General features: G+C 42.3%; 1 protein-coding gene across 2 annotated transcripts; it reads left to right on the top strand.

The window, feature by feature from the left end:
• Positions 1–3,080: 3,080 nt before the first annotated feature.
• On the top strand, positions 3,081–8,099 carry apobec2a (apolipoprotein B mRNA editing enzyme, catalytic polypeptide-like 2a). Of its 2 annotated transcripts, none has more exons than XM_014167459.2 (4): positions 3,081–3,632; positions 6,022–6,246; positions 6,626–6,940; positions 7,756–8,099. In XM_014167459.2, exons 1-3 carry the CDS (start codon positions 3,325–3,327, stop codon positions 6,927–6,929), a joined length of 837 nt encoding a protein of 278 aa, XP_014022934.1. In that variant the 5' UTR covers positions 3,081–3,324; the 3' UTR covers positions 6,930–6,940; positions 7,756–8,099.
• Positions 8,100–17,618: the final 9,519 nt, after the last annotated feature.

Genomic DNA, 17,618 nt, shown 5'->3' with positions numbered 1-17,618 from the left:
GAAAAGTACAGCGACAGAATTCAGAACATGGGCCGTTATTACGGTGTTCTCCCTGTACAACAAGTCAGAACTGTCGGATAAATAAAAGGGGCATATAAGCAGACTATGAAAGCTCTTACAATATTCAATGATTACATTTCTCTAAAACAGGTTATAGGCTACATGTGCACCACCAAGTCAGAACAGTAGGTGAAATTAAGAGGGGTAAATATACCGAATTATTAGGGGCACATAATATCTTACTACACAACAAACACTTAGTATTACTTTCTTAACTACAGTATACTGTACATATCTCCCTGGCATATTATCATTTATGCAGCATACAATACATACAATACATCTTTGGACTCACCTTGTTGTGCTCACTTGAACAGGAAGGTGGCGCGGCGGTCCTTCGTGGGCAAATTTTGTCAACAAAGTCTGGCATCCTCTGGATTTATTATGCTTTCAAACAACTGGAAACTGAAAAAAACAAGGCTGAATCATGATGACGTCATTGATCTTCAGGTCGTATCTGAAGGCTGGATTTACAATTCCGAGTTCGATGACCATTCAAAACGTATTTTCACAGTCGGAGCTCGTTTATTCCTGAGTTCCCAGTTGTCTTGAACTCATTGAAGTCAAGTTTTCACAGTTTCGAGTTAACAGTTGTTTTGAGCGTGGCACAAATCATGCTTTATTGACAGCATGGCCAATGTTGAATATGTCTAATTTTAAAACTTGGGAAAACTTTAAAAAAACTTGGCTGTGTGTGTGCCTTTTTAAAATGTATGACGTTCTGTATTATGGAACGTTTTATGTTCTGTGTGGACCCCAGGAAGAGTAGATGCTGCTTTCACAACAGCTAATGGGGATCCTAATGCATAATTTCGTTACAAAATGAGTGAAACAGCAACCTTGAATCAGGTCAAACAGTAATTGTGAGATCGGTTTTAGGGAACTGGTATGTTGTTGGGCAGCCAAGGTCTGGTAGAGGAGAAAAAAATCTGTTACACATTCACAAACCCTTCCATCCCCCCCACCCATATGCCTTTAGCTCAGCCTCAACCCCCTCCGCCACACAGGCCAGTGAGTTAGAGGAAACGCCCTGGCCAGAGAGTGGTCTCAGTACTAAGGGGATCTGTAGAGCTGAGAGAGAAGAGGGAGAGGAGGGGGAAAGAGGTAGCAAGCAAGTGTATGAGAGAGATAGTAGAGTGAAAGAGGGCAAAGGAGAGAAAGCAGTGGAAAACAGAAACTGTGCTGAGGGGATGGGGGGGGGCTTTCTGCCGGTCTACCCTACCTGGTTGATGTTCACACAGTGATGTGATGTCATGTCTGAGAATCTGGGATCAGACTATGGACCTCAGCAATGACCTCACCGCGGGTGTGTGTGTGACAGAGAGAGAGGGAGAGAGAGAATGGTGATTGTCAATGAAGCGTCCTCCTCTTGTTACTACACACACACTCACACTCCCCTCTGGTGGAACAACAGTGAAAGTGCAGGACAGTGTCAAACTACCCACTTATACTAGAATCCTTATTTGCTACATACATTTGTGGACTTATACATTAATTATATATTCCCATTGATTCTTGAAGAATATAACTTATAAATGCCTCATGAGCCTAGTTCAACAGTAGTACCCCATCAGAACCCCAAATATAAGCTTGTTTTACTCCAGTGTTTGTAAACAATGTAAATGTAAACAAACACTATGTAGCTTCAAAACATGGTTTAAACTATACATTTGATATATTGGATGGTCAATCCTTCCAACCATAGCTCTGCATATGAATTTGAGTGGTTACATATTCCCAGCCCCATTCCATATCTTTTTAGCGAAAGGGGAGCCGCTTTGTGATTGTTTCAATTAACCGTTGTAGCTTTAATACTGTAATGCCTTCAAATCCCAAACCTCAAATCAAAGCAGATAATTTAATAATCACAGCGTCATCGGTATAAATGATTAGGTCCATATTCAGGGGTTGACTATTTGACTGTATGTTTGAATGGTGACTGACCAGCTAATTCTATTTGGCATTTTGCAGTACCACGGATAGCCCACAGAGATAACCCACAGAGATAACCCACAGAGATAACCCACAGAGATAACCCACAGAGATAACCCACAGAGATAACCCACAGAGATAACCCACAGAGATAACCCACAGAGAACCCTTTAGGAAGCTGGGAGCTGGGCAGGTGGTGCTGGAGATAGGAAACCCCCCCTCAGCATTGAGTTACACAGAGGAAGATTTACTGTAGTCACAGATCTGTTTCTTTAAACACTGTACTGTTTCTCTATACTGGGAACGGTTCACTGCAGTGGATGGTGAAAATAGAGCATGTTCAATGGGCCAAGGACATGGAAGCGATTGAAAGTAAACTGGCTCAATGTTTCCTTTATTATCTTCACTGGCAAACTCATATCGTATACAACATATTCTATATCGTTTTACAAGTGCACAGTGACAAAGTAGACTAGCGAAGGTCTACAAGCACAGTGTGTCAGAAGGTAATGATATTAACTAACAGTCATATTGGATGTAGATCATGTATCTGCAGGCATCTTTGGCCTTTTCTTTGATGACTGTAAACGTTCAACCTGAGATCCAAGGTATTGGATAGCATTGTGACCCCATTTTGAAGACTTTGACTAAAAGACCATCCAGAGCTCAAGCCTAAAGTGTGAACCTACTCTCAGTAAATCAGGAGCCCAGTATCATTTATCTATTAACCCACTGACATGAACACCCTGAGCACCTGCACCCCTCCGTCTTACAGCACCTTCCTTCCCCTCTGCTCTCCCTCTCCCCTCCACCTCTTCCCCCTCCCCAAACCTTATATCAATCAGTCTGCTTTCTCCACTAGCTACCCTCAACAAGCACTTCTCTCTTCCCCTCCCTATTTTCCCAAACTGCAACCCCCCCTTTGTACAACTACAAATTAAATTGAATAAATATCAAGGCTCCCCCTCCCTACCTTCTCTCCTGCTACAACAGAGGGGCATCAGGGGTGAGTCAGGTCCCCTCCCCCCTGTGTCTTATAATAGACCTGGTTGGAGTAAGAGCAGCAGCTGCCTGTCCCCCTTATCCATTCTCTCTCTCTCTCTCATATCCCTTATCCCTCTCGCACTGTACTACCACTCCTCTCTTTCTCTCCCTGTCTCTCACTTTCTCTCTGCTACCCCCTGTTCCCCTCTATATCTCTCTCTGTAATCCTCCTGTCTTCTTTCCCTATTTCTGCTTCAACCCCCAGACCCTAGCCACCTCCACTTCTCATATACCTCACTCACACACACACCTCACACTCACAGGACTACCATTCCCAGACCAGTCACCATGGCCGACAAGAAGGGTGCTACTGCCAACAGCAAACTGATGGTGAGGAAGAAAGAGAGGACAACAAAGACAGCGGTGGAGATCAAGAAAGAGGTGAAGACAGAGATGAAGAGGGAGGTGAAGTCAAGTTTAGTGAAGAAAGAGGAAAAGGTCCTGGTGGTTGGGGAGAAGGTGGAGGGGAACGGAGAGGTCCCAATGGAGGAGGGAGCCACAGCTAATAAAGACATGGCTAACAGGGCGGCGGAGGCTAACGAAGCAAATGGAGAGTACGAGCCCATTGAGCTGCCTCCTTGGGAGATCATGGAAGGGTGGGTGACAACAGATACCATGTGTGTCTGTACTGTATGTCTCCGTCTCCTGCTGCTTTGATCTTATGTTTTATGTTGGGGGCACAAAGTGACATTGAATCACAATTCATGTATTGTTTCCTACTGTATAATAATCTGTAATTAATATCTATAGCTGAGTAATTACATAGTTGTTACCAAAGTAGACAGAGAACTGAAGTGTTGCCAAATGACCTTTAGAGGGCTGATGTGGGTTGCGTCTCCCATTATGGAGAGAGATATCCACTGTCATTCCAATGTGACAGGAGGAAATGGGTTTAGAATGCTGTGGAACACCGTAGAACTCTGTTGAACACTAGAACTCTGTGAAACACTGGAACATCCACAGTGGTTTTGTTGTGACTGTCCAAACGACTTAACATTGTGACAGCAGGTTCACTCTAAAATAAGTAGTCAAATGTCAGGCAGAACATAGCCTCTGAGTTTTACCATAAAGTAAAATTATATCCAAAATGAAGGTAAACTGTACAAGATAGTTTCATCAAAAGTTCTCATTACCTTCATAGTGTTGTCTGCTTATCTAATCAATAATAGAGTATGTTTCGATGTTTGGTAGAATCTTGTTAAATCAATTCCACAGGCATTTATTTCAATGGACTTCTGGGGGCTTAAATGTGCTTCCACAAATTCCATCCGGCCCAGTCATTGGTTGACCACTAGAGGCCTGTAAAGTTGCACAGTCATTGGGTTATCCCCTGTGAGTTGGTGTGTTAGCGTACTGGGTCGTGTTGCAGCAGTGAGGGGCTTGGTTAAGTTACAGCTTTATGGGATTTTTCCATTCTGAGTTGATCTGTGTTTAGGATTCTTTGCAGGGTGGATGAGATGTGAGAGTCTTGGTTCATAGGTACGGCCCAGGGTACAGAAATACCCTCTGGCTTTGTTTTTATCACCCCACCATCTGGTGGATTTTTTGTCATCTTTTGGGTGTCACTGTGTTGGAGGTTAAACTTGTTGACACTGCAACAAAATGCAATATGTACTGTATAGCATATATTTGATGAAATCAAAGGGATAAACAACACCCTTCTCTGTGGACAGAGCCTGTGGATTACTCAATGATTACTGTAGGATTCACTTCACAGTTGACTAGCCATCCATTGAAAGCCTCCATTAGACACACACGACTCGGCTCTGCCATTTTCAAAATTGCCGTCTCATAATCAAAACATTTGAACTGGGTCAGGATCCAGAATCCTTGGACATACCTTATTGAGAAGAAGAACTGGTGAGGTGTGACAGATTTGAAGAAAAGATGCTAAAAGTTATTTTTACAAGGCTAGAGTCTGCACTTCTTTTAGTTTGTGGTGAGGCACTAAAACTATCGTTTCAAGTGACTGTTATCATCATCTGACCACATCACCAAATATAACTGCCTAGATGATTACTAGACAGGGACAAAGTGGCAATATTGTCCAAACTGATGAGCATAAGTATAAGCTATTTGCTCTTGTTTTCATCTTAGGGTTAGGGCTATAATAAGGGTGAAGATCAGGGTTTGTGAATATAATTGTGTTTCTAGCTAGACAGCGTAGTACTTTACCTCTGTCCTGTGCAGTTAGTACTGACCATGCACTGTACCAGTGGGGTGATCTTGGCCGCTGCCACGGGCCACACAAAGCCCTGCTCGGCCCTGCCCTGGCCTTGCCATAGTTAATGTTGAAGTGGGTCAATGAGTCAGAGGGCTACAGAGCTAGTCCACGCTTACACACTAAAATTAGCCCTGTACTCCTGTCTTTCTGCCTGCTCTACCCTGCCCTGCCGTGCCGTGCTTCCGGCTCTTTCATCTGTCTGCTGTTCCAGCCAGGCAGCCACCCCCTCTGCTCCCCTGTTTCGGTGTGTCTTTGTTTGTCTGGTTTTAAATAACACAGAGGTCACTGATCCAAGGGGTAAAATGCCCCCAGGAGTGTATTTAGAGCCATCCTGCATACAGGTTGTAGATTCCATTGTGTAAATATTTGTGGGAGAGAACCAAACTGAAACATATGTTACAGTAACTGGGGTGCTGTCTAAGGATAGGCACATGTGAACAGCTGTTATAACAGACAGATAGGTCATGTTGTGGAACTGTACACCTAAAAATATCCACCTGAGGGTTTGAAAAGATTTAATATGCAAGCTATGGAGTTTACGTGTCTGTCTGATATAGGAATGTAATGACAACTGTATAACATTGTTATTGTTAGAAGAAACACTTCATAATAATAATATGACATACTATAACACAATCAATTAAGTTTGGGATGGCAAAATGTTAAATCAGCCCTCCTTAACCTTGAATAGTGTACTGACGATAGAGAACCCTTCTCCCATTCGTTAATTAACCCCATCCCCCTATTCCCTCTCCATCCAGGGACCGCATCGACCCGTTCCAATTCAAGTTCCAGTTCAAGAACGTGGAGTACTCGTCAGGTCGTAACAAGACGTTCCTGTGTTACCTGGTGGACAAGGGGAAAGCTGATGATGGTCTGATGAGAGGTTACCTGGAGGATGAACACTCAGGAGCCCACGCTGAGCAGGCCTTCTTTCTCCAGACTCTCCCAGACTACGACCCTGCAGTTAAATACACTGTCACCTGGTATCTATCTCTCAAATAAACAGTCACCTTGTAACTATCTCTCACATACACTGTCACCTGGTAACTATCGGTCAAGTAAACTCTCACCTGGTAACTATCTCTCAAGTACACTGTCACCTGCATGGTAATGATCTCTTAAATACACTGTCACCTGGTACGTATCTCTCAAATACAGTCACCGGCTACATATCTCTCAAATACACTGTCACCTGGTACGTATCTGTCAAATACACAGTCGCACATACATACACACAGTATCTACACAGATAGCGGTGGCCCGTTTCACAGGAAGTTAGCAGCACTAAATTAAAAGATTAGAACCCTCTCTATGACCTCATCACATGTGCCTAATTAATCTTTACCCCCTCCCCTGTCCCAGGTACATGTCATCCAGCCCCTGTGCGGCCTGCGCGGCTAAGATCGCAGAGGCCCTCCGGGCAAGGAAGACCATCAAGATGACCCTATTTTCAGCCCGGCTGTTTGAGTGGGAGGAGCAAGAGATCCAAGCGGGGCTAAATGCTCTGTCTCAAGCAGGGTGCAAGTTGAGGATGATGAAGCCCATGGACTTCACCTATGTCTGGGACACTTTTGTAGAGAACAACGACCTAACGTTCACCCCTTGGGAGGACTGCCAGGACAACTATGAGTACTACCACGAGAAACTGGCCGACATCATGCAGTGATAACAGTGAGTGTAAGGGAGAGGAACACACATATGGATGCATTTGATAGGCCTACATATGCACACTTATGGAGGCTAGATACACATGAAGAGTTCCATTCCAAAAAGCTAGATATCCATTTTCAGAAATGTTGGTAAATTAGCTTTTATTGTTTATTGTTCAATGACTGACGCTGTTTAAAATCTTTTACTCCATGGTTTCATAGAGACAAATAATCATGTTATTTGCATAATGTTATATATCGGGCTCACTCTCAGATAAATAAGTAGTACTGCTAGCTTTTACACAGTGAAGTGTAACAAATATCTAACAAATAACTTATTATTTTACACAAACATGAAGGCACCCATAAGCAATAATTTCTGATGAAAAAACACTGTGAAAAATTGATGGATATAGAGTTTTGGAAATAAACTCTTCACATGCAGGTATGCCGGGATGCACATAGACACATGCAGGTGTGCCGGGATGCACATAGACACATGCAGGTATGCCGGGATGCACATAGACACATGCAGGTATGCCGGGATGCACATAGACACATGCAGGTATGCCGGGATGCACATAGACACATGCAGGTATGCCGGGATGCACATAGACACATGCAGGTATGCCAGGATGCACATAGACACATGCAGTCACAAGACTGATCCCAGAGATGATCTCACAGATGGAACATGTTCTCATGCAAAGCCAGTGAGGGGCCAGCCCAATAGGCCAGAGCAATAAAGCTAACGAGGGTGACCCCAGTGAGACAGACCAACAGATACAGCTATTCCCCTGGCTGATGAACTGCTGCTTAATCTCTCCTTCTCTCTCTCTCTAGAATTCACCTATCACCTGCCACCTCCACTATCCCAGCATCCTCAGTGATGTGAGCGGTTTGTGTGCTTGTGCGTCAAGCCATCCTGCTCTACATCTCTTTATGAAGTCAGCTCCAGACCTCCCCCTCCATATGGAACTCTCTGTCCCAGCTTCCACACTCCGTTCTGACGTGTTTGCTGGTTCATCTGTGGATTAATTGTCAATGTCAAGATGAAGGCTTTGCAATGATGCACTCCTGGGTTATAATTCAAGTATAAATGATCTATTATTTTTATTACAATTTAAGTTATAATAATTTGTCTGTTTCCTACTGTATCTGCACAAATAAAAAATGTCATATCTGCACTAATGTTTGCTTCTTCAAGGGCAACATTCAGGGGGCTAGAATGATATTCTGTGTATGAATATTAATATAGATATTGTTAATAATTATCCCCCAGACTGTTACGCTCTAGAGAATTAACAGAAATGTGTGTCCTTGTTATTAGGAGCAATTTGACTTTTGTGAGTTTGGATGAGATACGTTCAATAGCTTTTGTTTTAGCAAGAAAACATTCTTGTTACTTTATGATGTTCGTTTGAAATCGTGATTGAATGATAAAAAGTTTTTTTACAGAAAGAATGAGTAACAATTGTAACGGTTCTTGACAACACTATTTAACTTCAAGATCATATAGACTTAGCTATAGAAATCGAAGCAAAGTATATTATTTATACACAAAGTGAAAATAAAGTGTGGAGTTTGTGTTCTTTTTCTAAATCATTGTCAACACAAACTGAACTGACAATTTGGAATTTAAATTAATGTGTTTGACCGCTTTTTCTTGTTGTGACCTGTAAACAACGTACAACTATAGCCATCTACTTTCCTTTAAACACTAGATCCCCTGGTCCTACTAGTGGAACGCCCAGTAAGAATCCATGGAACTCAGAGCAGGAAGCTTTGGTTGTTGAGTTATCTAGATAAAGCCGTGCTCTAGCCTCCTCTTGTGGGTTGTTGAGTTATCTAGATAAAGCCGTGCTCTAGCCTCCTCTTGTGGGTTGTTGAGTTATCTAGATAAAGCCGTGCTCTAGCCTCCTCTTGTGGGTTGTTGAGTTATCTAGATAAAGCCGTGCTCATGCCTAGTCTTGAGAGCACTGCCTCTAGTCTCACGTTCCAGACTCAGAATGCTGAGCGCCAGTCAGCCACCCTTCATGGAGTAGAGGCACTAAAACATTGGGGATAACATGTTAACGACCATCAGAGACAGGGGAGTCAGAGCAATCTGCTTTTCTGGCTCTCAGTTCCTGTGAAGCCATATTATAGAATGTAAGAGAGCTTTGGAGTAAATTAAGAATCATTTAAGAATGACTGAGCTCATCATCAGCAGATGAGGAAAGCGTATTTTAATGAGACGACCATGCATTGTTGCACACAGCACTAGGTGATATTTACATCTTTGACTGAACAGTACATCTTCACAGAGATCTGATATCTGAAAAACATGCCAAATCAAGCAGGCTCCAAGCAGCTAGCCATGAAGAAGAGACATGGTCCATGTTACAGACTTTCAGTAGCCTAACATACTCATTGACATTCAAAGCAGTGACAAAGAATTAGAAACAGAGATGGTTCTGAGCACCTTGACTTTGTTGATTATCATTTCCATTCAAATAATGAGTGTATGAGATTTGGGAAGCACTGGGGTAAGTAACTGCGGAAGTGTGCAGTGTAGTTAGGGAGTTGAGGGGTCTATGGATCACCCTTCAGAGAGTTCCATGAGGTGGGAGCCGAATAAGTTTCTCATAAGTCTCTCCACTGACCTCTTGTGCTTGTGGCTGGTTTCCCCAGACTGATAGCCAGCAGGGCGTGGGTTGAGGGCAGGGGAGAGGCCCGGGGTGTAGCCTGGGATGGGGTTGAGGGCGACGGGGGACAGCAGGACGAGCAGGTCTGGGCGGTGTGGAGCTCCTCTATGGCACTGGACAACCAGATGAGTCTCTTCAGGCTCTGCATGGTCCTGCCACGGTCATGCATCAGCTGGTGCTCTGTCACTGCTCGCCTGCTGGAGAGAAGAAGAGGTGACAGGGGAGGGGTGGAGAGAAGAGGAGGGGACAGGGGAGAAGTTAAAGGAAAGGAGAGGAGGGCAGGGGTAGCGGGAGGCAGAGATAGGAGGAGGGAAGAGAGGAATACAGTAATGTGTTCAGACAACAGTGTGATAGAAATATGATAAAGGAGATTAGACTGGGAGGAGAGAGCTGTAGGGTATAGTTTGCTAGCAACACGTAAGAGACTTCAGCAACGTTTAGTATGTTCAAAAGTAAGGAAGAAACCTTTAGAGCCCTCAAACTCATCTCTGGACCTCGACGTCAGTTCCACTGCATTTTGTTCATTGTTTCCCTGAAACACCAGATGGTTGCAATTCATTATCAGGTAGAACATAAAACCAGCAAGCCCCTGACCTCGTAAGAGTTGAATACCCGTGCTTTAGAGCACATGTGTCAAACTCATTCTACAGAAGGCTGAGTGTCTGCAGGTTTTCACTCCACCCTTGTACTTGATTATTTAAAGTTGTTAATTAGTACTCCCCTCACCTGGTTGTCCAGGTCTTAATTGAAAGGAAAAAACAAAAACCCGCAGACACTCGGCCCTCCGTAGAATGAGTTTGACACCCCTGCTTTAGAGGAACCAGTCACGTACCTTTCATTCTCCTGACAGCGACTGACTGTGGATGATGAGAACCATGACAGTGACCGACTGCACTGGCTTTTGGGATACCAGCATTTTCTGCAGGGATCAAACATCCACACACATAAAAAAAAATGTATTCCTCAAAACTCACTTTGTTTTTCTTATGTGTATACCTATTGTGTCTCTGCATATTCTTTTGAAAACTAGCAAGCTAAATTGCTGGTGTGCTAATGTTTATCCATCATTCAGGTATTAGTCTGTTCATCATCAATCAAACACTCAGACAACACAAAAAAGGCATGATTGTTTGCTTGCGTATCCCTTGTAGTACCCACAGTTTGGGAAACCCCTTTTTTAATAGATAAAAGGATATCATGTAGATATACATGGCAATATCAAATCATGGTAAATAATGGTTGAATTGTAATGATAAAAAAACTTAACACATTTAAAATGACTTACCAAAGTAATTATTATGTAGTTACTAAAATCACACTTAAATTCCTGACGCTAGGTTATTACAAACACCTGAAAATCAAGAACCTCTAGTCAGTGTCATGGGCAATTCTAAATCCAGATCTCCAGCCAGGTTACCTGTAGGAAATGAGAAGGTGTCAAGGTGTACTTACATAGTTCCTGATACAGCTATAGTCTTCCCCGATTCCTCAGACACTTACTGTATTAGCCCCTAGAGAGGGTGACACTAGCCTTTTATCCCTCTTCCTCCCTGACACACACACACACACACACACACACACACACACACACACACACACACACACACACACACACACACACACACACACACACACACACACACACACACACACACACACACACACACACACACACACACACACACACACTAGCTGACCTCACCCCTCGTTAATTAGGCTACAGTCACGTAGACACACAACGTCACTACTAAAGACAAAATGTTTTGTTTTCTTCCTTCCTCAAATAGTGAGACACAAATCATGCACTGCCATTGATAATATATACGGGAAAAAATATATAGGGGAAAACGTATGATTTATCAGATTATTTGTGTCAGTATAATTGAATTCCTGTGATGCTCAGGACTTAGGGTTGGGATAGCTTCTGTAGGTTGAGGTACTGTCTACATTGTCTGGTTAATACACAGGTACTGTAAGGAAATTCCATTTCACAAGCGATCAGCATTGTCCAACTATTTTTCTCAAAGAAACGATTTTGAAAGACCAATAAATGGCAGCTTTGAATAGGGGTGCTTGTGTTATTCCATTGCACACTAAAATCCATCTTATTTAAATTGTTTCTGAAGCACAAGACAAAGGCTATTCAGTAACATCTTGATCCTTTGGGTTATGGGTATTTTGAGGAGCATTCGGATTCAACTTGAGTGTCAGTCAACAAACTGTAGCACAAGCATAAAGAAACAGAGAAGAGACGTGAGTGGGTGGTTGTAGTGAGCTGGTTGAACTCCTCTATTAGCATACCCACCTCTCCTCTCCTCTAGTTAAGATGCCTTGGCCTTAGATCGGGTGGCCTTAGATCGGGTGGCCTTAGATCGGGTGGCCTTAGAGCTGTTCTGTTCTTCAGGTCTGACATGAACCCCCTCCTCCTAATGAACCTCCCACAGTAAAGTCTCCCGTTACCATGACACCAAGAGAGTTGCCGTTGGAAATGCAGTCGTCTTGACAACACTTTCCGGGCCAGGTTTCCCTAGGTGAGAAATGCAGCCTGCTGTTAAAGGTCTGTGGGTGTATAGCAGGGGTGGAGAGAGATACAGAGAAAGAGAGAAAGGGATATAGACAGATAGAATAAGAGCAAGTGAGAGAATAAGAGCAATCGAGAGAGTGAGAGCATTAGAAAGATGCAGAATGAGAGAGAGAGAGAGAGAGAGAGAGAGAGAAAGAATTGGCAGTTACAGAATGCATTTATAGTGCTGGATTCTCTCATTGTTGAAGACCTCTGACCAGTAACCAGCTAGATAAAGACTAGTTGTAATCTCCTTCAGTACATGACTACAGTGCAGCGGTATCTGCAAAGTAACGCTACATAGACAGAATTCAGCAAACTTAGGTTGATGCTTAGAATTTCAATGGTCACCATGTTGGCATGAAAAGTTCCAACACAATGACATTGTCACCAGCCTTGTATTTTCAGATCAGGGTGAGGAGACAAAGCCACTTTATTGAATTGCAGTTTATTGAATTGCAAACCTACTACCCTTCACAGAACAAGAGAATATCTGTCACCACTGTTTATTTTACCAATCAGAGCAAATCAAATCAAATTTTATTGGTCACATACACATGGTTAGCAGATGTTAACCTGTTGGGGATAGGGGGCAGTATTTGCACGGCCGGATAAAAAACGTACCTGATTTAATCTGGTTACTACTCCTGCCCAGTAACTAGAATATGCATATAATTAGTAGACTTGAATAGAAAACACTCTAAAGTTTCTAAAACTGTTTGAATGGTGTCTGTGAGTATAACATAACTCATATGGCAGGCCAAAACCTGAGAAGATTCCATGCAGGAAGTGGAAATTCTGATTTGTGGGATCACCTTCAACACTTTGCCTATGAAACACACCGTGAGTTAGGCTTCCACTAGATGTCAACAGTCTTTACAAAGTGGTTTGAGTCTTCTCTGGTAGAAACTGACCAAAAGAGAGGCTTGGAAAGTTGGTCATAGGGGGAGGGCCATTACTACTATGACCCTACTACTACCCTCTCATTCCGAAACGTTTAGTAAGACAATGCAATCGTCCGCCTTGAATATTATTGAAGTTCTGGTTGAAAAAGGCCCTAAAGATTTATGTTATACAACGTTTGACATGTTTGAACGAACGTAAATATATATTTTTTGCACATTCGTGACGACAAGTCCCGCGCGCTTCAGTACATTATGAGTAGCCTTCGGAACGCGCTAACAAGAAGGAGCTATTGGGACATAAATTATTAACTTTTTCGAACAAAACTACATTTGTTGTGGACCTGGGATTCCTGGAAGTGCCTTCTGATGAAGATATTCAAAGGTAAGGGAATATTTACAATAGTATATTTGATTTTAAATGGTTCCAAGATGGCGCTAACATGTATCGCCTAGCCTATTTTTCTGAGCATACCACCTCGTTTATTGCAAAGTGTGATTTCCCAGTAAAGTTATTTTTAAATCTGGCAATGTGGTTGCATTCACGAGATGTTAATCTATAATTCTTTGAATGACAATATTAAATATTAACAATGTTTTTCAATAGTAATTTTGTAAATTGTAGCGCTGATTCACAGGAAGCATTTGAGGGAAAATATTTTCTGAACGTCACGTGCCGATGTAAAATGCTGTTTTTATATATAAATATGAACTTTATCAAACAAAACATGCATGTATTGTGTAACATGATGTCCTAGGAGTGTCATCTGATGAAGATTGTCAAAGGTTAGTGCTGCATTTAGCTGTGTTTTGGGTATTTGTGATGCATGCTAGTTGCTTTGAAAATGGCAGTGTGATTTTCTTTGGCAGGGTACTCTCCTAACAATCTAATGTTTTGCTTTTGCTGTAAAGCCTTTTTGAAATCGGACAACGTGGTTCGATTCAGGAGAGGTGTATCTATAAAATGGTGTAAAATAGTCATATGTTTGAGAAATTGAAGTTATAGCATTTATGAGGTATTTGTATTTCGCGCGACGCGATTCCACTGGCTGTTGACTAGGGTGGGACGCAAGTGTCCCAGGTTCCCAGACAGGTTAATGCGAGTGTAGCAAAATGCTTGTGCTTCTAGTTACGACCATGCAGTAATATCTAACAAGTAATCTAACAATTCCACAACAACTACCTTTTTCACACAAGTGTAAAGGAATGAATAAGAATATGTACATATAAATATATGGATGAGCGATGGCCGAACGGCATAGGCAAGATGCAGAATATGGTAAAGAGTACAGTATATACATATGAGATGAGTAATGTAGGGTATGTAAACATTATATAAAGTGGCATTGTTTAAAGTGACTAGTGATACATTTATTACATTTAATTTTTAATTATTAAAGTGGCTAGAGATTTGAGTCAGTATGTCGGCAGCAGTCACTCAATGTTAGTGATGGCTGTTTAACTTTTTTAGGATAGGGGCAGCATTTGGAATTTTGCTACTCAGGCCCAGAAGCTTGGATATGCATATAATTGGTAGATTTGGATAGAAAACATTCTAAAGTTTCTAGAACTGTTAAAATAATTTCTGTGAGTATAACAGAACTTATTTGGGGTGACAGTGTTTTCAATGTTTTTTCTATGGGGATCTAGATTTCTAAGGCACTTGCTTGCAGTTCCTATCGCTTCCACTGGATGTCAACAGTCTTTAGAAATTGGTTGATGTTTTTCTTTTGAGTAATGAAGAAGTATGGCTGTTCCGAACGAGGGTCGAGTCTAGTGTACTGTTGTGGTTGTAATTTAATTTTATCGATTATTTACGTAAAAAAATATCTAAAGTTGTTTTAGGAAAGTTGTTTGGATCAAGATTACAGGTAACTTATTAGATATTTTGTAGTCAAGTTGAGCGAGTTGGAACCGGTGTTTTTCTGAATAAAACACGCCAAATAAATTGACATTCTGGAGATATAACGACGGAATTTATCGAACAAAAGGACCATTTCTGATATTTATGGGACATATTGGAGTGCCAACAGAAGAAGATCTTCAAAGGTAAGGCATGAATTATATCGTTATTTCTGAGTTTTGTGTTGCGCCTGGCGGGTTGAATTATGATTGTCATGTGTTTGTTTGATGGGGTGCTGTCCTCAGATAATAGCATGGTTTGCTTTCGCCGCAAAGCCTTTTTGAAATCTGACACGGTGGCTAGATTAACAAGAAGTTAAGCTTCAATTTGGTATATTGCACTTGTGAATGTATGAAAGTAAAATATTTCAAATATTTTTTTTTTGAATTTAGTGCTCTGCCATTTCACCGGATGTTGTGGAAACGTTCCGCTAGCTGAACCCCTAGCCATAAAAGGTTAACAGTCTGATCGCCTTTGATGTACCTGTACTGACCTCGCCTTCTGGATGATAGCGGTGTGAACAGGCAGTGGCTCGGGTGGTTGTTGTCCTTGATGATCTTTTTGGCCTGGCGTGGCGCGAAATACAAATTCCTCTAAAATCCGAAAACGTCAATTTTTCTAACATATGACTATTTTACAGCATTTTAAAGACAAGACTCTCGTTAATCTAACCACACTGTCCGATTTCAAAGAGGCTTTACAACGAAAGCAAAACATTGGATTATGTCAGCAGAGTACCCAGCCAGAAATAATCAGACACCCATTTTTCAAGCTAGCATATAATGTCACAAAAAACAAAACCACAGCTAAATGCAGCACTAACCTTTGATGATCTTCATCAGATGACAACCCTAGGACATTATGTTATACAATGCATGCATGTTTTGTTCAATCAAGTTCATATTTATATCAAAAACCAGCTTTTTTACATTAGCATGTGACGTTCAGAACTAGCATACCCCCTGCAAACATCCGGTGAATTTACTAAATTACTCACGATAAACGTTCACAAAAAACATAACAATTATTTTAAGAATTATAGATACAGAACTCCTCTATGCACTCGATATGTCCGATTTTAAAATAGCTTTTTGGTGAAAGCACATTTTGCAATATTCTAAGTACATAGCCCAGGCATCACGGGCTAGCTATTTAGACACCCGGCAAGTTTAGCACTCACCAATATCAGATTTACTATTATAAAACTTTGATTACCTTTTGTTGTCTTCGTCAGAATGCACTCCCAGGACTGCTACTTCAATAACAAATGTTGGTTTGGTCCAAAATAATCCATCGTTATATCCGAATAGCGGCGTTTTGTTCGTGCGTCCCAGACACTATCTGAAATGGTAAATCAGGGTCGCACGCATGGCGCAATTCGTGACAAAAAAAATCTAAATATTCCATTACCGTACTTCGAAGCATGTCAACCGCTGTTTAAAATCCATTTTTATGACATTTTTCTCGTAAAAAAGCGATAATATTCCGACCGGGAATGTCCATTTAGCTAAACAGAGGAAAGTAAACAAAGCTTTCGGTCGACGCGGGCACGAGCCTGAGTCTCACAGTACTGTAACCAGCCACTACCCAAATGCGCTACTTTTTTTCAGCCAGAGCCTGCAAAGCCACGATTTAGCTTTTTACCGCCTTCTGAGACCCTATGGCAGCCGTAGGAAGTGTCACGGGACAGCTAAGATCCTCACTCTTCAATAAACAGAGACAAGAAGAACGACACCTTGTCAGACAGGCCACTTCCTGCATGAAACCTTCTCAGTTTTTTGCCTGCCAAATGAGTTCTGTTATACTCACAGACACCATTCAAACAGTTTTAGAATCTTTAGGGTGTTTTATATCCATATGTAATAAGTATATGCATATTCTAGTTACTGGGTAGGAGTGGTAACCAGATTAAATCGGGTACGTTTTTTATCTGGCGGTGTAAATACTGCCCCCTAGCCCTAACAGGTTAAGGATCATGTCACCTCCACCTTACCTGACGCCCTAGACCCACCTCAATTTGCATACCGCCCCAATAGATCCACAGACGATGCAATCGTCATCACACTACACACTGCCCTATCCCATCTGGACAAGAGGAATACATATGTTAGAATGCTGTTCATTGACTATAGCTCAGCCTTCAACACCATAGTACCCTCCAAGCTCATCATTAAGCTCGGGGCCCTGGGTCTCAACCCCCGCCCTGTGTAACTGGGTCCTGGACTTCCTGACGGGCCGCCCCCAGGTGGTGAGGGTAGGTAACAACATCTCCACTTCGCTGATCCTCAACACAGGGGCCCCACAAGGGTATGTGCTCAGCTCCCTCCTATGTTCCCTGTTCACCCTTCACTGCGTCATGGGTGATGGAATGAATCATCAAATTTGAGGACGACACAACAGTAGTAGGCCTGCTTACCAACAATGACGAGACAGTCTAGAGGGAGGCGGAGTGGTGCCAGGAAAATAACCTCTCCCTCAACAAAACGAATGAGCTGATTGTGGACTTCAGGAGACAGCAGAGGGTGCATGCCCCTATCCACTTCAACGGGACAGCAGTGGAGAAGGTGAAAATCTTCAAGTTCCTAGGAGTACACATCACTGACAATCTGAAACGGTCCACCCACACAGTGCCTCTTCAACCTCAGGAGGCT

The sequence above is a fragment of the Salmo salar genome, chromosome ssa22 (assembly GCF_905237065.1).
Source record: "Salmo salar chromosome ssa22, Ssal_v3.1, whole genome shotgun sequence".
In the NCBI taxonomy this organism is placed as follows: domain Eukaryota; kingdom Metazoa; phylum Chordata; class Actinopteri; order Salmoniformes; family Salmonidae; genus Salmo; species Salmo salar.
The sequence above is the reverse complement of the archived record's forward strand: the minus strand, read 5'-3'. Positions and strand labels throughout refer to the sequence as shown.